Source organism: Salmo trutta, chromosome 16, assembly GCF_901001165.1.
Source record: "Salmo trutta chromosome 16, fSalTru1.1, whole genome shotgun sequence".
Lineage (NCBI taxonomy): Eukaryota > Metazoa > Chordata > Actinopteri > Salmoniformes > Salmonidae > Salmo > Salmo trutta.
Window position 1 is genome coordinate 57,899,489 of NC_042972.1, and position 23,645 is coordinate 57,923,133.

Genomic DNA, 23,645 nt, shown 5'->3' on the forward strand with positions numbered 1-23,645 from the left:
AATCTATTTTATTCCTTTTACAATTTCCTCCCTATTGATGAGATTCATTTTGCTTTCATGTTAAATCTTGTGTATATTTTGTTTTCATGTATTTTTACAAGGACCACAATGGAAATGTGTTTTTTAACTTTCTTGTGTCTTCCACAATGATTTTAATGGCATTTTACTGGGTGGTTGTATTGTGTTTTAAAATGGTCAATAAATCAAGTCATGACTTCAGTGATCTTCAGGTCAGAAAGTCAGAGCTCTGGGGAGAGGCCCGAGTTTCCGACTTGGAATTCCCACTTGGATAACCGTTCAAAACTATTTTTTTTCAGTCGAAACAAATTTTTCCGAGTTTCCGGTTGTCTTGAACTTACTGAAGTCGGGAGATTTCCGAGTTCCCAGTCGTTCTGAATACGGCATTGAAAGGGCCAAACACATGGCTTGCGTCGGGTGTTGGGGGTTTACGTCATGACGTTGACGAGGAAGTGAACACGTGTGAGGAAAAATAAGAAGTCTACAAACCTTGAGTAAGCGAAATTATTATTATTTGCATAGCTAATCCGATATGTCAAACAGATCTGGTAAACATTCAAACGTAGCTCAATAACTATAGTGTGTATGGGAACCAGCCCGTGGTCTTGGATTTTCTTGAAAATGTGTTCAGTTAACGTTACTCAACTTGTAAACTTGAGGCAATTTCCACTCCTCTAGCTAGATTGCTAACGTTAGCCATATGCATTGCGTCTTAATTTATTTCAATTATGGGGTGGTAGTTGTCATGTGTTTGTAGCTGTTGTATAATCTTTGGATACTCTACAGTACATAGTATAATCAGCAAATTGGGCTAACTGAGATGAGATAGTTAACTAAATTAGGAGCCTGCAGATTGCACAGAACAAAGCAGCAAGGATTGTTTTAAGGTGGAGATATGGTTCTTCTGTTGCAGTCATGCGCAATGTTCTTGGTTGGTCATCAATCGACAAGATCATTGAAAAAAACATGCTTATTTTATTTCATAATATACATCATTTAAAACGGCCAAGTTCTATTCACAATGGTATACAGTTGGTAAGAGACAGACATTCCGTAAATACTAGGAATAGATTGTCCACCATCTATGCGTTATCCAGACAGAAAAGAGAAATAGGCAAAAGAACATTTCAATTTAGAGCAATAAAGACATTGAATAAATTAACTGAGCAAACCAGAAACCTTTCAATATATAAATTCAAACATTATTTTAAAACGATTTAAATATAATACATAGAAATGTTGTGGGACTATAGTAGATGAAGAATCAATATTTTTTAGATTGAGTATTTATTGGGTCATTATGTTAGTATATTATGTATGTTTGTAATCATGTGTTATATGTGAAAATGTGTTCATATTATAAATTGTATTTTAATGTTTAAGGACACTTGGAAGATTAGTCCAAATGGGGACTAAAAGAGATCCAAATCAAATCAACTGAGTAGTTAGGTTTGGCTAGAAGTAACTAATAAATAGTCAGCTAACGGTAGCTAGGTAGGAATTGTGTAATATTGACGGGTATTTTAATTTGTTTCAGGAAAGTTCTTCCTCAACTGTGAACTTCAACATGGCTGTCAGGGCATCTTTTGAGAAGAACAACGAAATTGGCTGCTTCGCCAAATTAACAAACACATATTGCCTAGTTGCAATTGGTGGGTCAGAGAACTTCTATAGGTAAGATATGTGGCATCTTTTCCAGACGTTGCTTGCTAGCTAACATTAGCTGATCAGATCGAAACACCAGCGGCATAGCTAACTAGCTTGAGATGGTACATTTATTTTCAACCAACCTTGACGAGCCTAACCTAATTTTCGAATAGAAAGGCAACAGTATTTGTATTTATTAGGGATCCCCATTAGCTACTTTTCCTGGGGTCCAAACATATTAAAGCACTTACATTTCATATATATATTTTTAAATGTAACCTTTATTTAACTAGGCAAGTCAGTTAAGAACAAATTCTTATTTACAAAGACGGCTTACCGGGGAACAGTGTGTTAACTGCCTCGTTCAGGGGCAGAAGGACAGATTTTATATCGCTCATCCATATATTTATATGTATATATTCTTATTCTATCCCTTTACTTAGATTTGTGTGTTAGATATTACTGCACTGTCGCAACTAGAAGCACAAGCATTTCACTACACTCGCAATAACATCTGCTAACCATGTGTATGTGACCAATAAAATTTGATTTGAGTTGGGTGTCTTTCAAAGCACACTTAATTTCTGAGTCAAGCTCATGAAGCAGCACTTTGCGGTGGACACTGTCTTGATCAAGAGGACAGAGCATAAGAGTAAATTCCATAACAAATGGACAAGTAAAATTGTATTGAAAGCTTACATACAGTATTGTCAGCTTTCTCCAGGGAATGTTGATGTAAATGAGCATAGAGTACCACAGTATGAGTCACAATACCCTAGTGGTCAATCAGGGAAATGGTTCCAATTGTCAAGGCAAAAGGTAAGAATTTCTGTATGAAATATCTAATGTTAGTTAAAGGTAAAAGTGAACTTGTCCGAGAGAGATTTACATGGTTATCAAAACGTCACGCCAGGGTAAGCCTATACGAAACACAGCCCTTATTTGAAGTTTCTAAAATCCCGTATGGGGAAAAAAACGAATGGTGAAAAATTATTTGAACCATTTCCCTGTTTGACCGCTAGGTTTTATGAGTATTGACACCTCCACTGTGGGGCTCTATTGCTGTCATGGTAACATGAAATCTATGATTACAGTGTCTTTGAAGGCGAGTTGTCAGAAACCATCCCAGTTGTACATGCCTCAATAGCAGGATGTCGGATAATTGGAAGAATGTGTGTGGGTGAGTATAGCTCTGTAGCAGATTAACATTGAAGGTCAAACAGCTAGGCTTTGTGCAAGTGCACAAAGAAACACAAAGCAATGTGATCAGTTCAACAGGAGAATAGAATACTCAATTATGCTTTATGTAAGACCAATACTGCACTTTCTATTTTCTGAAAATAATTTGGATAATTGACTGTCACAATGAATGTGCTAAACTTCAAACAATTTTGCACTTAGCCCAGCTAACCCTGCTCAACTACTTCCACACTAAATTTGCTATTCAGGGAATCGTCATGGACTCCTGGTGCCCAACAACACTACTGACCAGGAGCTGCAGCACATTAGGAATTGTCTTCCAGGCACGGTGAAGATCCAGAGGGTCGAGGAGCGGCTCTCGGCACTGGGGAATGTCATAGCCTGTAATGACTATGTGGCCCTGGTGCATCCTGATCTGGACAGGGTGAGAAAAAACAACTCTTGCCTCATACCTCTTATGTTTGTCATGCATGATTGCAGTGCTGCCATCTCTCACGCATTGGGCGTGAGGGAAAACTTTCAACTGTGCCTCCAAATCGCTTTGAAATGGAAGCATATTGCGCCTTCAATTCTACATCATAAGCGTTGTAACCTCGGAAGCTTCACCCGGGAGATCCACCACACTGTGAACCGCGGCAGATTGAAGCTTGTGATTTTGTTAAGGGCCTGGGACCAAAGCGATTGGATGCGCGTTCGTAAAGAAACATCCCTCAAGATTAGAGTGGCGAAGGCAGCCTGGACAGGCACGTTTGTTCTCCGCTGAACAAAGTTCATGAACTCAATGGTCAAAAGAGCAGCACAGGAAACTTGTAGCACTGTTTTGCAAACATAATTGTCAACACATGAATTTTCTGTCACTTCTGTCGCAGAATGCTTCCTTTTGACAGCATGTGATAATATAGCCTGGTACTAGTCATGCAATCCTCCACTTGCATGAGCCTAGATCCATAGGCTACATTATTCACCATTGGCAATTTAGCACTAGGTTCATTAGGCTGTAACATCAAAGAAGGCAGCATTCAACAGGACATTTGGTACGGTTACCTGATTTGTCGAACTGTATTATGAACATTATTTTGCACAATCGGATTGTGAACCCAAATGTCTAACTGATTCTAGTGGGGGGACAATACACTGAAAGATAATTTAGGTTGGGTGTAGGGGCATATTTTGGCTGGCTGTAAGTTGCTCTCGATAAGAGCGTCTGCTAAATGACTAAAATGTAAATGTTATTCCTCATACTTATGATTGAACTTCTTACCATTTTTGCCCATGTAATTAGGCTATTTGAAATCTGATATGCCAATTTGTGTCTTTAATTTTAGATTTTTATTCAATGAGATTATTTTTATAAGCCTTTATGGACAGTGTTGAGTGTAGGCTAAGTCAGTGGTTCCCAAACTGGGGCGCGCTACTAATAATTACAGTATAAATTGCGTTTAAAAAGGAAACCCTGATACATTTTAAACTTTGTTTGACAAGTGGTCATGAAATTACCTTTTAAATTATGTATAATATAACCAACTTTGAAAACAACAGCTAGCTACAACAATTGTTTAAAAATCGCATATATAGAGAGATTGCAATGGCGTCTTTTTGTAAGCACTAACTCCGCCATGGTTAGTTGGACAAAGCCTATAGAGAGAATTGAGTGCTGTTTTTGGATAAACGCCAAAAATAAGGTCTGTGTTGAACACAGGCTTAGGAGATTTTGCCATTCATTTTTCCCATAGGGATGGCTGAATGAACAAGAGGTAACTAATTTCCGGGTTTTATGACTACAAGCTGTTGAGCTCTCTTGTGCCATTGTCATTAGAATGTTGGAAGCTTACCCATAGAATTCAATGTAATGGAGCAGCTTTGTTTTTGGATTGTAACTGGTATTAGAGGTACCAAATTGCATAAAGAGATGGAACAGGGTTTTATAAAGATTTGTAAATACATTTGTAAATACAGGATCATAGAATTCACACATTAACCCCACAGAAGCCTTTTTCCGGTAGGGTCGCCAAACAACTCAATGTGGTCTTATTGGAAAATTTTGCATTACCATACCTGTGTGAAATGTAATTGTAGTATGCCCAGAAATATATTAAAATGTTCATACTGATGTAGAATACTCAACCAAATGAGCCAGATGTATAAATATGTTAAATTATTCACTGAATTTTAAGAATTTGCCCAAAAGCTGTCCGGATTGCTGATTTCTGAAGATTCTGTCAATTGCACAATAAGGGCGATTGGTTATATTATATATATATTGGTTATATTATATGTGAGTTGGTTATTATATATAATTTGAAAGGTAATTTCATGACCTTTCAGACCCATTTGTTCAACCAGGTTTAAAATGTATCAGGTTTCCCTTTAAAAGCAATTTATACAGGTAATTCTGATATGTATACTGGAAGTCAAAGTTCTGAACATTACGAAAATGTGTATGATGGATCGAAGCTTTCCAATGATTTATGTTTAAAGGATGAGCAACAATTTGTTGTATATTGACATTGTTTGTCTTTTTAATTTTTATATTATTTTACCCCTTTTTCTCCCCAATTACGTGGTATCCAATTGGTAGTAGTTACTGTCTTGTCTCATCGCTGCAACTCCCGTACGGACTCGGGAGAGGCGAAGGTCGAGAGCCATGCATCCTCCGAAACACAACCCCACCAAGCCGCACTGCTTCTTGACACAATGCACATCCAACCCGCACCAATGTGTCGGAGGAAACACCATACACCTAGCGACCTGGTCAGCGTGCACTGCGCCCGGCCCGCCACAGGAGTCGCTAGTGCGCGATGAGACAAGGATATACCTGCCGGCCAAACCCTCCCTAACCCGGATGATGCTGGGCCAATTGTACGTTGCCCCATGAGCCTCCCAGTTGCGGCCCGCTGCGGCAGTGCCTGGGCTCGAACCCAGAATCTCGGGTTGCACAGCTAGCACTGCGATGCAGTGCCTTAGACCACTGCGCCACCCGGGAGGCGACATTGTTTGTCATAATGGGATGGAGAGATGAAATAAAGAGTGATTAAACACAGAAAGCTACCATTGATGCACTTCTGTCAGACATTTTCCAACTCCAGGGACATAGACCCCTCCCTCCCGGCTAATTGACTGTAGGTCATAAAATGCGAATAGGCTATATTGAAATGCCCATTGCCTCAAATATCTTGCATTTTAGTATTGTGCACAAGCTGCTATGCAGAAATGGTAGGCATAAATGCAAAATATCTTGCCTATATAGAGTAAGATGATGGTTTACTTACCTCAATTTCGACTTCGACCCATCTGCCCTGGGCTCTTTCTGTAATTACGACCCAATTTTCAGTCACTTGATAATAAGATGGGTGACCTCCGATCGTGGATTTACTACCAACGGGACTCTCGAAACTGCAATATTCTCTGCTTTTATGAAACATGGCTCTCGGACAAGATACACCCCATGGCTATCCAACTCGATGGATGCTTTATTCACGCTTTATTCACCGTGTGGACAGGACAGTGGAGTTAGGGAAATCGAGGGGGAGGAGTTCATCAACAACTGATGTGCTGACTTGAGTGCGGTGGAAGAGCCGACGCCTTGTTCACCAACTTGGAATACATGTTCAAGACACGTGATGTCCAACTTCCATCAACACGTCTCCCTCGGCACTAGGGGCAATAAAGTCCTAGATCACTGTTATTCTACCCTCAAGCAAGCATACAAGGCCCTACCTCGTCCCCTATTCGGCAAATTAGATCATGACTCTGTACTCATGGTTCCTGTTTACAAGCAGACGTTCAAACAGGAAGTACCCTAGATCAGGGTTTCCAAAACTCGGTCCTCGGGACCCCAAGGGGTGCACGTTTTTTTTTTTTGCACTAGCACTACATAGCTGATTTTGTGCACAATTGTTTACATCCCTGTTAGTGAGCATTTCTCCTTTTCCCTTGATAATCCTTCCACCCGACAGGTGTGGCATATCAAGAAGCTGATTAAAACAGCATGATCATTACACAGGTGTACCTTGTGCTGTGGACAATAAAAGCCGCTTACAAATGCGCAGCTTTGTCACAACACAATGCCACAGATGTCTCAAGTTTTGCGGGAGCATGCAATTGGAATGCTGACTGCAGGAATGTCCACCAGAGCTCTTGATAGAGAATTGAATGTTCATTTCTCTACCATAAGCCACCTCCAACATCGTTTTAGAGAATTTGGCAGTACGTCCAACCGGCCTCAACCGCAGACCATGTGTAACCACGCCAGCCCAGGACCACCACCTTCACCTGCGGTATCGTCTGAGACCAGCCAACCAGACAGCTGATGAAACTGGGGGTTTGCACAACCAAACAATTTCTGCGCAAACTGTCAGAAGCCATCTTAAGGAAGCTCATCTGCGTGCTTGCCGTTCCTCACCAGGGTCTTGACCTGACTGCAGTTCGGGGTCATAACCGACTTCAGTGGGCAAATGCTTACCTTCGATGGCCACTGGCATGCTGGAGAAGTGTACTCTTCGTGGATGAACCCTGGTTTCAACTGTACTGGGCAGATGGCAGACAGCGTGTGTGGGCGAGCGGTTTCTGACGTCAACGTTGTGAACCATGTGCCCCGTGGTGGTGCGGTTATTGTATGGGCAGGCATAAGCCACGGACAATGAACACTATTGGCATTTATCGATGGATTTTTGAATGCACAGAGATACCGTGACGATCCTGAGACTCATTGTCGTGCCATTCATCCGCCGCCATCGCCTCATGTTTCAGCGTGATAATGCACAGCCCCATGTTGCAAGGATCTGTACACAATTTGTGGATGCTGAAAATATCCCAGTTCTTCCATGTGCCTGCATGCATACACACCAGACATATTACCCATTGAGCATTTTTGGGATGCTCTGGATCGACGTGTACAACAGCGTGTTCCAGTTCCCGCCAATATCCAGCAACTTCGCACAGCCATTGAAGAGGAGTGGGACAGCAGGCCACAATCAACAGCCTGATCAACCATGCAAAGATGTATCACACCAGATACTGACTGGTTTTCTGATCCACGCCCCTAGCTTTGTTGTTTTTGATTAGTTGTATTTTTTTAAATCATTTTTACCCACTTTTTTTTTCTCCCCAATTTTGTGATTACGATCTTGTCTCATCGCTGCAACTCCCCAATGGGCTCGGTAGAGGTGAAGGTCAAGTCATGCGTCCTCCGAAACATGACCCGCCAAGCCGCGCTTCTTAACAAGCGCTTGCTTAACCCGGAAGCCAGCTGCACCGTTCAACTGACGACCGTAATCAGCCTGCAAGCGCACTGGCCCGCAACAAGGAGTCACTAGAGTGCGATGAGCCAAGTAAAGCCACCCCGGCCAAACCCTCCCCTAACACGGATGACGCTGGGCCAATTTTGCAACTCGCTGTCGGACTCCTGGTAACGACACAGCCTGGGATCGAACCCTTATCGCAATGTTGCGGCATTACTCCAGCCTGGGATCGAACCCCAGGCTGTAGTAATGCCGCAACATTGCGATGCAGTACCTTAGACCGTGCCTTAGTCCATAGATAAGGGCGTAATGCATTTCAATTGACTGATTTCCTTACAGTATTTCTTTCATGCTCATCCCTAGTACGTTGTCTGATGTAGGAGATGTTAACACACATCCCATGTTTGTTTAGGAGACTGAGGAGATCCTGGCGGACAGTCTGAAGGTGGAGGTGTTCCGTCAGACAGTAGCAGAGCAAGTTCTAGTGGGGAGCTACTGTGCCTTCAGCAATCAGGGGGGACTGGTACACCCCAAAACCTCCATAGAAGACCAGGATGAGCTCTCCTCCCTACTCCAAGTACCTCTGGTGGTGAGCGGTAGTTGTCATAGTGGTGCTTATGCTCATTTCTACATCGTCCCTAGCCCCGACTGCAAGGCTCATGTAGATCTGAATCAATATAAGCAATGTGGTAATAGATGTACCTTGCCCTCTGATAGGCTAAGTGGAAATTTCTCCATATTGTTTACATTTTTGTTTTTGGATCTACTTAAGTGCCCAGGGGGGCACATTGCATCAAGTTGTTGCTGAGTTTTTGAGTTGTTGCCAAATCTCCCCCTCTCTGGCACTCCACAGGCTGGAACAGTGAACCGTGGTAGCGAGGTCATCGCCGCAGGGATGGTGGTAAATGACTGGTGTGCCTTCACTGGGCTGGACACCACCAGCACAGAGCTGTCCGTCATCGAGAGTGTGTTCAGACTGAGCGAGGCGCAGCCCAGTGCCATCGCTACCACGATGAGAGACTCTCTAATTGACAGGTGAGTGATCACTTCTGACACCATGAGAAACTCACAAATTTTAGGCATCATCTAGAGGTTGCTTCATTTCCTTTTTCCACAAAAAAAAATCTATGTATGACCGGAAAGGCAGGGTTAAGATTGAGCCCGAGCAACAGGCATAGCCACTCCATCCTTTTGTAATGCAAAGTCGTCTTATGTCACAGCGCGTGGCTTTTTGTTTTTGAAGCAGCATTTGGCCCATGGGGCTGTATGTTTGAGGCCCCTGCTTTCATCCGTTTAGAGATCCGACTTTCATAAAACCATGAGCAATTTGCTCACGTTCAGCTGTGTTCAACACTAGACTGAATCTATTTTCTGACTAGGCTATTAAAGTTGCCATACAGCATCCTTTTCACCTCTTTCATCATGTGATTTACCTGACAACGAGGGCATTCGACTTGTTAGGCTAATGCAGCCAACTAAACAAAAGTATATGAGTGAAGTCGGGGGAGGTGCATCTGCGACAACTTAGTCGGCCACTGTTGTGTTTTTCAAACGGCAAGGCTCAGATCAACATGGCAGTGTCAAAGTAGTGCCATTGTTTTCTAAAAGTTTAATTATATAAAAGTATATAGCTCTAACGTCCATACCACAGACTAACAAACTGAAATCATATGTGCGTATCCTACATTGTAAAATTTCTATATTCATTGTATACACGAATTGCGGCAAAGTTGTTTCCTGTTTCAGTCACATCTTTGGTCACGTTCGTGTGGGTAAAACAAAAACACCCTAATGATTGGTTGACAATAGAGGCGATGGTTGCACTTTGAAGTTGTTGAGGAGCTGCAGAAACCTGCGGTCAACTTCATGACCTTTGATCACATTAACATTTTCTGATATCAAAATGGGGTTGTAGGCCAAACATTTTTGGGTTGCGGCTGACGACGTAACAAATCACCTTTGTTGGTTTTTGGGAATGTATTTTTAGAATGCACAGAAGTCTTAAGAAAAACGATTGATCTTTTTTTACACTTAAAGAGGACTGTCACCGTTTTTAGCACTATTAAATCATATTAAAATTATTCATATAAACAGACATACTCCCAGGTGGACCCGTGGTACAGATCCGGATCCAAAATGGGGTCAATGCAGGTCCCTATTTATATATATTTCTTTTTGGAACTGTCGGGCTTTCATCTTACTGCTGTTGACAGTTGTAATAGTAGAATTCACAAGGTGCAATTTGTTAGTGCGTGGGAAGTTTTTATTTTATTTAACCTTTTATTTAACTAGGCAAGTCAGTTAAGAACAAATTCTTATTGACAATGACAGCCTAGGAACAGTGGGTTAGCTGCCTTGTTCAGGGGCAGAACAACAGATTTTTACCTTGTCAGCTCGGGGATTCGATCTAGCAACCTTTCGGTTACTAGTCCAACGCTCTAACCACTAGGCTACCTGCAGCCCCAGTTTCTCTATCCATTCACTGAAAGACCTTAGAGATCTATCAGAAATATCCAGTTGATTAACTACTAATCCATGTTACCTAGCTGGTTAGCCTAATTTACCTATTTATCTAAACTTTGTAGTTATCATGGCCAGATTACGTGTCCAGTGGCCTCGACCCCAAGGGGGCCGACATTTGATTTTGTTGAGTCACTCGGGTATCATATGAACACACAAGACATGACAAAATGTGTAGAATCTCAGGAAATTAGCTTTAAAATGGCACAATGTTCTCTCTGCCAACAAGGGTGAGGGTTGCGATGTGGGGGTTTGTTACTACACCGATAAATTACAATATCCATCCAGACCTTTGCCACCTAGGAAATTTGTTGTGACCGGACCTTCTCAAATAGTAGTTGATATACACCCTCGGGAAGAATTACACATTTTGTGACCAGTAAGCACATAGATCCGCTACTTTTCCTGTTTTTATAACATTTACATTTACATTTTAGTCATTTAGCAGACGCTCTTATCCAGAGCGACTTACAGTAGTGAATGCATACATTTCATACAATTTCATACATTTTTTTTTATTTATTTATTTTTTTTTTTCTCTGTGCTGGCCCCCCGTGGGAAACGAACCCACAACCCTGGTGTTGCAAACACCATGCTCTACCAACTGAGCTACAGGGAACCTAAATTCATAGGATGTTTAGAAATTACGTGGAGTCTGGAATTTGTGAAAATTCTATACTGAACAAAAATATAAACGCAACATGTAAAATGTTGGTTTCATGAGCTGAAATAAAAGATCACAGAAATGTTCCATATGCTTCAGAAAGTGTATTTCACTAAAATGTGCACAAATTTGTTTACGTCCCTGTTAGTGAGCATTTCTCATTTTCCAAGATAATCCATCCACCTGACAGGTATGGCATATCAAGAAGCTGATTAAACAGCATTATCATTACACAGGTGCACCTTGTGCTGGGGACAATAAAAGGCCACTCTAAAATGTGCAGTTTTGTCACGCAACACAATGCTACAGATGTCTCAAGTTTTGAGGGAGCGTGCAATTGGCATGCTGACTGCAGGAATGTCCACCAGAGCTATTGCCAGAGAAGTGAATGTTCATTTCTCTACCATAAGCTGCCTCCAACCTTGTTTTATAGAATTTGGTAGTATTTCCAACTGGCCTCAACCACAGACCACGTGTATGGCGTCGTGTGGGTGAGTGGTTTGCTGATGTCAACGTTGTGAACAGAGTGCCCCATGGTGGCGGTGGGGTTATGGTATGGGCAGGCATAAGCTACGGACAATGAACACTATTGCATTTTATCGATTGCAATTTGAATGCACAGAGATTCCGTGACAATCCTGATGCCCATTGTCACGCCATTCATCTGCCGCCATCACCTCATGTTTCAGCATGGTAATGCATGGCCCCATGGCGCAAAGATCTGTACACAATTCCTGGAAGCTGAGAAATGTCCCAGTTCTTCCATGGCCTGCATACTCACCAGACATGTCACCCATTGAGCATGTTTGGGATGCTCTGTATTGACAGCGTATTCCAGTTCCCGACAATATCTAGCAACTTCGCCCAGCCATTGAAGAGGAGTGGGACAACATTCCACAGGCCACAATCAACAGCCTGATCAAATCTATGTGGAGATGTCACGCTGCATGAGGCAAATGGTGGTCACACCAGATAGTCACTGTGAAACGTGAATTTGGACCAATCCCTGACAACCCATTCATCAAAACGTAGCTACGAGGCTTTACTTTGTAACCTGCTGTTTTTTTTCGTGTCTCTGAAAAATCTGAATGATTCCAGTCAAAAGATGTCCGATGGCCGTGAAACACCCTCAGGACTTTCCCATACTTCTTGGCGATAGTGTCACATCAGTCTTACTGATGAGGAATACCCTTCGCAAAGAGCAAATATGAAGACTGTGGGTTTGACAAAAAGGGCTGTCCCACAGATTTTAACGTTATTTGCGCAGCACTTACTTTACATTTGGGCTCATATTACATAAATATCATACCAGTATTAGAATTTTTAGAAATGGGAAACAACTGTCACTTATTATTTATGAATTTTGACGACCACATTGACATTTAGTGAAAACGTATTTGTTAACTGCTGTTTTTTTGGGGGGGTTTCTCACATAGCTTCCATTGTTTGTCGTGTCACCTAATATTCTCTTTTACAGAAAGTGATTTGATCAATTGATAGGGACAGGCACACATTGTATAAGATTACTTCCCAAGCAAAGTCCAATTTCTTTGGCTCCTTCTAAAGAAGGTCGTAGCTCAGCTTCTAAATGTCATGGAGACAAATCAAAGATATTCCCATGTTCATCAGTCTTGTCTTCCCCTGGCATTTTACAGGTTTTTTCTAGCATAGCGTATTTATGCATTGTTTTAGATCGGTATAAACATTCGCGAACTGTAAAAAACATTTTTTTTTACCCCTCAAATCAAGGAAGGACCCCCCCACGAAACGTTGGCGCCCCCTAGGTTGGGAACTCCTGAGCTATAGTCTTAGTCATGTACTGCATAGCAAGCCTGATTGTGTTGATTCCCAATCACTGCTTTTTTCATCTGTTTTTGTCCAACATTTTGAGTAAGTGAAACTGGAACGGTGCATTGTCTGAATGGCTGGAAGCAGCAGAAAATGTACCAGCTGTGATGTACAACCTGATGGCAATATTTATTTGACTACCTAGCGATTTATTGGTGAATTTTATTAATCATACAGTGACTGCATCCATATAATTCTGCTAACAATGCCTTACTATGCGCGTAATGGATTTTCTTTTGTCAAATAGAACCTAGTTTTAAACCTCAAGTTGGTTTTGAAGCATAAATGGCAAATGTTATATTTTTGACAGATTATTAGACATTTATCGGTTTGTTTCATTTCTGCACAGTAGGTCAAAGTGTCAGTTACTCTTGTATAAATACTGTATTTATACTTGGGATATCATTTTTCAATGGGAAGTTCTAAAATAACGTTAAGATGCTGGAGACTTTCAGACATTCAATTACCAGTGCAGATAAAATGCTATGCTGCTGCAGCACCATTTCTAATATAACATTATTTCTCTTTCAGCCTCACATAAGATGCCATTCCGCCTTGAATGAAAGGTTTGAGTCATCCCTGAAAATCTGTTGCAGAACACTTGCTGTCATTTGATATGGTTAACACCTTCCACGTTTAGCATTGGAAATTTGTATAGTATGTCAATGCTAGACTTCATAATTTCTTAGAGATGCTCCGGTACTAGAACATTATTTCTTAAACCTCCCGCTTTGGGCTGGATGTGTCAATGTGTAGATCATGCATAATATATGACAATAATTACTTTCTTACCTCAATTAGCCATGTCATCCTTAGTTTGAAAGCGACTCTTCTTGAAGGTGTGCTGCGCCATTTTCCTTACATTTTCCCCCATATGGGCCAGCACCCTAGCAATTCGAGTTCTAGCCAATGATCATCAGCCCCTCTCATTTAAGTGACAGCAAGCAAGAGGCTTGTCCAGCTTTATCCAATGAGGTTGCAGGGCGGGCCCAATGGCTCAGTGGACACAGCAGAGAGCGGGAGAGACCGCAATGACGTGGTACATACAGTGCATTACTTACAGCCTTATTCTAAAATGGATCAAATCGTTTTTTCCCCTCATCAATCAACACACAATACCCCATAATGACAAAGAGAAAACAGGTTTTTAGAAATTTTTGCTCATTTATTAAAAATAAACTGAAATATCACATTTACATAAGTATTCAGATCTTTTACTCAGTACTTTGTTGAAGCACCTTTGGCAGCGATTACAGCCTCAAGTCTTCTTGGGTATGACGCTACAAGCTTTGCACACCTGTATTTTGGGAGTTTCTCCCATTCTCCTCTGCAGATCCTCTCAAGATCTGTCAGGTTGGATGGGGAATGTTGCTGCACAGCTATTTTCAGGTCTCCAGAGATGTTCAAGTCCTGCCTCTGACTGGGCCACTCAAGGACATTCAGAGACTTTTCCCGAAGCCACTCCTTTGTTGTCTTGGCTGTGTGCTCAGGGCCGTTGTCCTGTAGGAAGGTGAACCTTCGCCCCAGTCTGAGGTCCTGAGCGCTCTGGAGCAGGTTTTCATCAAGGATCTCTCAGTAATTTGCTCTGTTCATCATTCCCTCGATCCTGACTAGTCACCCAGACCATGGCGCTGAAAAACATCCCCACAGCATGATGCTACCACCACCATACTTCACTAGGGATGGTGCCAGGTTTCCTCCAGATGTGACTCTTGGCATTCAGGCCAAAGAGTTCAATCTTGGTTTCATCAGACCTGAGAATCTTGTTTCTCTCTTTGTTCTTGGGCACCTTCAATGCTGCAGACATTTTTTGGTACCCTTCCCCAGATTTGTCTCGACACAATCCTGTCTCAGAGCTGCACGGCCAATTCCTTCAACCTGATGGCTTGGTTTTTGCTCTGACATGCACTGTCAACTGTGGGACCTTATAGACAGTTGTGCCTTTCCAAATCATGTCCAATCAATAGAATTTACCACAGGTATTTGTATTTTTCATCAAGGACTCAAATTATATTTTCTAGATTTTCTTTTACATTTCTTTAAACCTGTTTTCTCTTTGTCATTATGGGGTATTGTGTGTAGATTGATGAGGGGGGAATACTATTCAATCCATTTTAGATTAAGGCTATAAAGTTAACAAAATGTGGAAAAAGTCAAGGATCAGAACTTTCTGAATGCACTGTATGTGACGTAGTACACAATTTTCGGGGACTACTTTTGGCTACTTTCATAACTACTGGCTAAAAAGTATACAAAAGTACCGGAACATCTCTAACTTTGTACAATTACCATGTTTGGTTATTTAAATGTTTTGAGATTTTTCTGTAAAACAGTATCATCAAATTTGAATGCCAGGTTTTCATTCGTCATTTTTAACAGTTTTGAAACTGGTGTTAAGGGGCTTTCCTTGCTGTGGGAAACTAGAGAAATGTTCCCAATGTGAAATGGAAAATGTACATTAAGTCTGTCTGCCAATTCCATGACAGTTGAAGCCTTGCATGGCAAACACGTGATTGATATGTGAGGACATTCCCTGCTGATTTTTTTGCAATATACAAAAAATGGATTACCCTGTAAGACCATGTTGTATTTGTGTCACAATCTGTTGCTTATCGTCAAATGATCTTTGATTTTCTTACCTTGACCTTGAATGAGACTTTAAGACATTTATTTTAGGGCCAGATTGAATCGGTAGCGCCGAAGATCAGCGTTATAGCATGATTGAATTTTAAAGGTAATTTTTCCATGTTCGTGGAGACTGCATACGTCAGCTCTATTGGAAATCGCGCTATAGCGCTGAACTTCAGTGATATGGTTTGATAAAGGTCGTTTTTTTTTACTCTCCCCTGTCCACCTACATGGGTATTTGGTGCCCTCTGCTGACAACTTACATTGAAAACACATGACTTTCTTTAGAGTTTTTTTAGACCCACTCCCAGTACAGTGACATCTCATTTAATTTGTACATTATATAATGCACTATACAGTATACAGTGGAGGAAAAAAGTATTTGATCCCCTGCTGATTTTGTACGTTTGCCCACTTACAAAGAAATGATCAGTCTATAATGTTAATGGTAGGTTTATATGAACAGTGAGAGACAGAATAACAACAAAAAAATCCAGAAAAACGCATGTCATGAATTGATTTGCATTTTAATGAGGGAAATAAGTATTTGACCCCTCTGCAAAACATGACTTAGTACTTGGTGGCAAAACCCTTGTTGGCAATCACAGATGTTTCTTGTAGTTGGCCACCAGGTTTGCACACATCTCAGGAGGGATTATGTTCCACTCCTCTTTGCAGATCTTCTCCAAGTCATTAAGGTTTCGAGGCTGACGTTTGGCAACTCGAACCTTCAGCTCCCTCCACAGATTTTCTATGGGATTAAGGTCTGGAGACTGGCTAGGCCACTCCAGGACCTTAATGTGCTTCTTCTTGAGCCACTCCTTTGTTGCCTTGGCCGTGTGTTTTGGGTCATTGTCATGCTGGAATACCCATCCGCGACCCATTTTCAATGCCCTAGCTGAGGGAAGGAGGTTCTCACCCAAGATTTGACAGTACATGGCCCCGTCAAATGATGCGGTGAAGTTGTCCTGTCCCCTTAGCAGAAAAACACCCCCAAAGCATAATGTTTCCACCTCCATGTTTGACGGTGGAGATGGTGTTCTTGGGGTCATAGGCAGCATTCCTCCTCCTCCAAACACAGCGAGTTGAGTTGATGCCAAAGAGCTCCATTTTGGTCTCATCTGACCACAACACTTTCACCAGTTGTCCTCTGAATCATTCAGATGTTCATTGGCAAACTTCTGACGGGCATGTATAAGTATTCTTGAGCAGGGGGACCTTGCGGATGCTGCAGGATTTCAGTCCTTCATGGTGTAGTGTGTTACCAATTGTTTTCTTGGTGACTATGGTCCCAGCTGCCTTGAGATCATTGACAAGATCCTCCCGTATAGTTCTGGGCTGATTCCTCACCGTTCTCATGATCATTGCAACTCCACGAGGTGAGATCTTGCATGGAGCCCCAGGCCGAAGGATATTGACAGTTCTTTTGTGTTTCTTCCATTTGCGAATAATCGCACCAAATGTTGTCACCTTCTCACCAAGCTGCTTGACGATGGTCTTGTAGCCCATTCCAGCCTTGTGTAGGTCTACAATCTTGTCCCTGACATCCTTGGAGAGCTCTTTGGTCTTGGCCATGGTGGAGAGTTTGGAATCTGATTGATTGATTGCTTCTGTGGACAGGTGTCTTTTATACAGGTAACAAGCTGAGATTAGGAGCACTCCCTTTAAGACTGCGCTCCTAATCTCAGCTCGTTACCTGTATAAAAGACACCTGGGAGCCAGAAATCTTTCTGATTGAGAGGGGGTCAAATACTTATTTCCCTCATTAAAATGCAAATCAATTTATAACATCTTTTCTCTATTTTTTGTTATTCTGTCTCTCACTGTTCAAATAAACCTACCATTAAAATTATAGACTGATCATTTCTTTGTCAGTGGGCAAAAATACAAAATCAGCAGGGGATCAAATACTTTTTCCCCCCACTGTACCTTCTTTTCCCCCCACTGTACCTTCTTTACTATATGCATGCAGCACATTCCTTAACACTAAGCTATTAGCAGTAATTTGTGAGTATATGTCATGTACTAGGAATGCACCAATATGCATTACTTTGAAAAAGCTCTTTAGACCCACTCCTAGTACTGCAACCGTTTGGAGTGAATAACATGTTAATTTTTGCATTATATTTTTTTATTTGGATGAAGTCAAAGTTGAGACAAAAGTATTTTTCAGATAAGCCCTGTATAACACAATACACATCAATATACACATCCAAATACACAAAAAGCTAAATATAATCAATCATAAAACATTCTTCTTTAGCTGTCTGAAATGCCCTAAATCCTGGATGGGCATCTGCGATCAATTTCCAAACAAACAAAAATGTTGGGGGTTGGGACTCTGTCAGGGTTCAAAACTGCAAATGTTTCTCTCCGCCCCATGGCAACGTGTAGAATTGCAGCAAACTCGCTTTAAAATGCAACATTTTCTCTATGCCCTATGGCAAAATATGTACAATTACAGGAAATGTACTCTAAAACGTATTTTTTTTCTCTCCGCTGTCAAGAGGGGGGCCGCTAAAATGTTTGCTTGCAAGGTGCCCAACAAAATTTCACTTAGGGCCCCTCATGATGAGTTAAAAAATTTTGTGGCACTCACCCACATCAAAGTGGCCCATCCGGGCTGTAGAGGCACCAATACCTCAAATTTTAGAGTAGAGAGTTAGCATCTCTGTGATCAGGTCTGGTGACTCATGACTAACAATGAAGTAAGACAGGAATAAATTACCTTAGTGGTCGCTTAGGGCAGCAGGGTCCCCTTGACCCAGTTTATATATACATTTTTAATTTTTAATTTTGGAACTGTCCGAGTCTCCATTTACTGTTGAGTTAGAGTAGTAGAATACAGAAGGTGCAATTTCAAAATGTGGTTGTCCATCAGGTGTTTCTTGTCAGTCACTGACAGTCTATTAGCCATGTCAGCAAAAAAAAAATGGATTGGTCAATTTAGTCTAGCCAGCTATCTAAACTTGTAAATACAATTACCCCATAATGACAGAGCAAAAACAGGTTTTATTACACCATGCTTCATTGTAGGGATGGTATTGGCCAGGTGATGAGCAGTGCCTGGTTTCCTCTAGATGAGACGCTTGGCATTCAGGCCAAAGAGTTCAATCTTGGTTTCATCAGACCAGAGAATCTTGTTTCTAATGGTCATAGTCCTTTAGGTGCCTTTTGGCAAACTCCAAGCAGGCTGTCATGTGCCTTTTACTGAGGAGTGGCTTCTGTCTGGCCACTACCATAAAGGCCTGATTCTTCCATTTAAGAATGATGGCGGCCACTGTGGTCTTGGGGACCTTCAATGCTGCAGACATATTTTGGTACCCTTCCCCAGATCTGTGCCTTGACACAATCCTGTTTCAGAGCTCTACGGACAATTCCTTCGACCTCATGGCTTGGTTTTTGCTCTGACATGCACTGTCAACTGTGGGACCTTATATAGACGTGTGTACCTTTTTAGAAAACAACTTTGTTTTCAAATCAATAGTTAGCGACCCAGGATTAGTTTAAAATAGCCCGTGACATGGTTTGTGAAATTATATATAAAATGCACGAATCCCAATAGAAAGAAAAAAGGCATCTCCAGTAATATAACAATCATGACATTTTGGTAGTGTGATACTACCGTGGTACAGGTATACCGGGATCTGAAGTGGGGCAGCGGTCTAAGGCACTGCATCTCACTGCTAGATGCGTCACTACAGACCCTGGTTCGATTCCAGGCTGTATCACATCCGGCCATGATTGGGAGTTCCATAGGGCGGCGCACAATTGGCACAGCGTTGGCCGGGTTAGGCCGTCATTGTAAATAAGAATTTGTTCTTAACTGTGCAACACTAATGTAGACAGAGGACTGAGAATATGACCCCTGAAATATTTTGGGATGCCTTTTAAGGTGTACATTAGGGGAATGATAATGTTATACTCAGCAAAAGTTACTTCTGATTTAGAAATAAAAAAATAAAAAAGCACTTAGAGAAATCACAAATTCCGAATTTAAGCATGAATACGATATTTTACTTTTGAAGAGAGCCAACAACTACAGGTTAAATTCAAATAAAGCATCTTCCAGATCTCACAAAACGAATACATGCTAAACCAGTATTAATTTTGAAAAATAAAGATACAACAGCGGTAGTTAGAAACAACGCGATTTAATGACAATTTAAAAAACTTCTATGAAAGTTGGACGGATCCTATAGCCTTCTTAGACTCAACTCAATTTTCAGCACACAAAAAAATAATCACTAAAAACAGATCGCCCAAGAAGAAATTTTCGATACTGTTAAAACGTTTGCATGGAGAAAGGCACCAGGAATGGATGGCTTTCCCATAGAATTCTATTCAACATTGAGACCGTAGCCCCCCCTATTTACACAAATGACAATACACGTCACCCAATTCAGTACTTCCTAGTTCAATGTATCAAACAGTTGTTTTATTAAAACCAGGAAAATCTGGAGTCCCCTGCTGATTGTAGACCCATAAGTTTAATAAATTGTGACAAAATAATAACAAAGCTTATAAGCAATAGAATGGCAAGTCTTACCAGACTTGATACATATCAATCACATGGTTTATAAAAAATAGACACAGATTTATCAATAATGGCTATTGATGCCGAAAAGGCTTTCGACCGTCTCGAATGGCCTTTTTATTTCATTCAAAACTTGAGGCTTTCAACTTTCCAGCTGAAATAATAAAAACAATATTGTACAAATGTCCTAAAGCAAAAATATACACATAATACATCTGAAATTGCTTTAGAAAAGGGCACAAGACAGGGATGTTGCACTGGCAATTGAGCTGCTTGCAGAAGTAATTAGACAGGACCCAAACCTAACAGGTATTGGTAAATGAAACTTATTTGCAGATGATCTCCTGATACACACTGCTCAAAAAAATAAAGGGAACACTTAAACAACACAACGTAACTCCAAGTCAATCACACTTCTGTGAAATCAAACTGTCCACTTAGGAAGCAACACTGATTGACAATAAATTTCACATGCTGTTGTGCAAATGGAATAGACAACAGGTGGAGATTATAGGCAATTAGCAAGACACCCCCAATAAAGGAGTGGTTCTGCAGGTGGTGACCACAGACCACTTCTCAGTTCCTATGCTTCCTGGCTGATGTTTTGGTCACTTTTGAATGCTGGCGGTGCTTTCACTCTAGTGGTAGCATGAGACGGAGTCTACAACCCACACAAGTGGCTCAGGTAGTGCAGCTCATCCAGGATGGCACATCAATGCGAGCTGTGGCAAGAAGGTTTGCTGTGTCTGTCAGCGTAGTATCCAGAGCATGGAGGCGCTACCAGGAGACAAGCCAGTACATCAGGAGACGTGGAGGAGGCCGTAGGAGGGCAACAACCCAGCAGCAGGACCGCTACCTCCGCCTTTGTGCAAGGAGGAGCAGGAGGAGCACTGCCAGAGCCCTGCAAAATGACCTCCAGCAGGCCACAAATGTGCATGTGTCTGCTCAAACGGTCAGAAACAGACTCCATGAGGGTGGTATGAGGGCCCGACGTCCACAGATGGGGGTTGTGCTTACAGCCCAACACCGTACAGGACGTTTGGCATTTGCCAGAAAACACCAAGATTGGCAAATTCGTCACTGGCACCCTGTGCTCTTCACAGATGAAAGCAGGTTCACACTGAGCACATGTGACAGAGTCTGGAGACGCCGTGGAGAACGTTCTGCTGCCTGCAACATCCTCCAGCATGACCGGTTTGGCGGTGGGTCAGTCATGGTGTGGGGTGGCATTTCTTTGGGGGGCCGCACAGCCCTCCATGTGCTCGCCAGAGGTAGCCTGACTGCCATTAGGTACCGAGATGAGATCCTCAGACCCCTTGTAAGACCATATGCTGGTGCGGTTGGCCCTGGGTTCCTCCTAATGCAAGACAATGCTAGACCTCATGTGTCTGGAGTGTGTCAGCAGTTCCTGCAAGAGGAAGGCATTGATGCTATGGACTGGCCCGCCCGTTCCCCAGACCTGAATCCAATTGAGCACATCTGGGACATCATGTCTCGCTCCATCCACCAACGCCACGTTGCACCACAGACTGTCCAGGAGTTGGCGGATGCTTTAGTCCAGGTCTGGGAGGCGATTCCTCAGGAGACCATCTGCCACCTCATCAGGAGCATGCCCAGGTGTTGTAGGGAGGTCATACAGGCACGTGGAGGCCACACACACACTACTGAGCCTAATTTTGACTTGTTTTAAGGACATTACATCAAAGTTGGATCAGCCTGTAGTGTGGTTTTCCACTTTAATTTTGAATGTGACTCCAAATCCAGACCTCCATGGGTTGATACATTGGATTTCCATTGATTATTTTTGTGTGATTTTGTTGTCAGCACATTCAACTATGTAAAGAAAAAAGTATTTAATAAGATTATTTCATTCATTCAGATCTAGGATGTGTTATTTTAGTGTTCCCTTTATTTTTTGAGCAGTGTACATGACCAATATTGAAAACTCAATGCCCCTTTGCTAAAAAATATTTTCGGATATAAAATTAAAGTGGATAAAAACGAAATAATGTTAATAGCAAAAAGATGAATAACTCACGATCTACTGCAATCTTTTTAGTGGACCACAAAAAATAAATATTCTTAAGAAGTGACAAACAAATTTATAAAGATAACTTTATTCCATTACTCAACAACATGAAAGCATATCTAATTAAATGGAATAATCTTCCCATAAATCTTAGAGGTAGAATAACCTCTAGAATGGCATGGCTGACAAAGTTTTGCATTTATTTTCGGTAATACCAATTTATTTTTTTAAGTATACTCTGCCATAAGACTTTATATGGGCAAATAAAAGGAACGTTTTACATCTTCAATCTGAAGGTGGTTATAACCTTACATACTTGGAATTGTATCAACTCGCTACCCAAGGTTTTTACTTGCGACATATAGTTAAATGCACTAAAGAGGAACAATTGTTATATATTGAAGATGCGCCTGCTCATCCCCAGAATATTTTTGTGTCTATTTTCAAGGGACAAAGCTAAGAACACTATAACAATATGGGGTAAAAATGAAACGTATTCTACAAGAGTCAATATCACTCCCTACAAACAGTGCCTTATGAAACCATAAATTACTTGGTAATAGGAAATAAATGTACGGTGCATTTGGAAAGAATCCAGACCCCTTAACTTTTTCAACATTTACTTACGTTACAGCCATATTCTAAAATGGATTAAATTAAACATTTTCCTCAATCTACACACAATACCCCATAATGACAAAGGGAAAACGGGTTTTTAATAATGTTTGCAAATGTATTAAAAATAAGCAACAGATTTACATAAGCATTCAGACCCTTTGCTATGAGACTTGAAATTGAGATCAGGTGCATCCTGTTTCCATTTATCATCCTTGATGTTTCTACAACTTGGAGTCCACCTGTGGTAAAAGCAATTGATTGGACATGATTTGGAAAGGCACACACCTGTCTATATAAGGTCCCACAGTTGACAGTGTATGTCAGAGCAAAAACCAAGCCATGAGGTAGAAGGAATTGTCCTTAGAGCTACAAGACAGGATTGTGTTGAGGCACAGATCTGGGGAAGGGTACCAACAAATTTCTGCAGCATTGAAGGTCCCCAAGAACACAGTGGCCTCCATTCTTAAATGGAAGATGTTTGGAACCACCAAGACTCTTCCAAACTGAGCAATCGGTGGAGAAGAGCCTTGGTCTGAGAGGTGACCAAGAACCCGATGGTCACTCTGATAGAGCTCCAGCAAAACGACAGTCATGCCTTAAGTGTAAAACTAATGACTCAATAATCTATGCTTTGGGAATGCTATAAAGTCGAAAAGTTATGGGTGGAGCTAGAAAGTTGGCTGTCAGAAGTATTAC

General features: G+C 41.5%; 1 protein-coding gene across 1 annotated transcript; it reads left to right on the forward strand.

Moving 5' to 3' along the window:
- The first annotated feature begins 420 nt into the window (after positions 1–420).
- On the forward strand, positions 421–13,786 carry eif6 (eukaryotic translation initiation factor 6). Its single transcript, XM_029695086.1, has 7 exons — positions 421–512; positions 1,556–1,692; positions 2,760–2,845; positions 3,114–3,289; positions 8,518–8,694; positions 8,959–9,140; positions 13,669–13,786. The coding sequence occupies exons 2-7, from the start codon at positions 1,586–1,588 to the stop codon at positions 13,676–13,678; spliced, it is 738 nt and encodes a 245-aa protein (XP_029550946.1). The 5' UTR covers positions 421–512; positions 1,556–1,585; the 3' UTR covers positions 13,679–13,786.
- Positions 13,787–23,645: the final 9,859 nt, after the last annotated feature.

What these genes read in the sequence shown, in the direction of transcription:
- eif6 (XM_029695086.1), top strand. Translation starts at nt 1,586, where the DNA reads ATGGCTGTCAGGGCATCTTTTGAGAAGAACAACGAAATTGGCTGCTTC. An exon ending in AATTGGAAGAATGTGTGTGG is followed by an intron (nt 2,846 to 3,113) that starts GTGAGTATAGCT and finishes TTTGCTATTCAG; the next exon opens with GGAATCGTCATGGACTCCTG. An exon ending in TGCATCCTGATCTGGACAGG is followed by an intron (nt 3,290 to 8,517) that starts GTGAGAAAAAAC and finishes ATGTTTGTTTAG; the next exon opens with GAGACTGAGGAGATCCTGGC.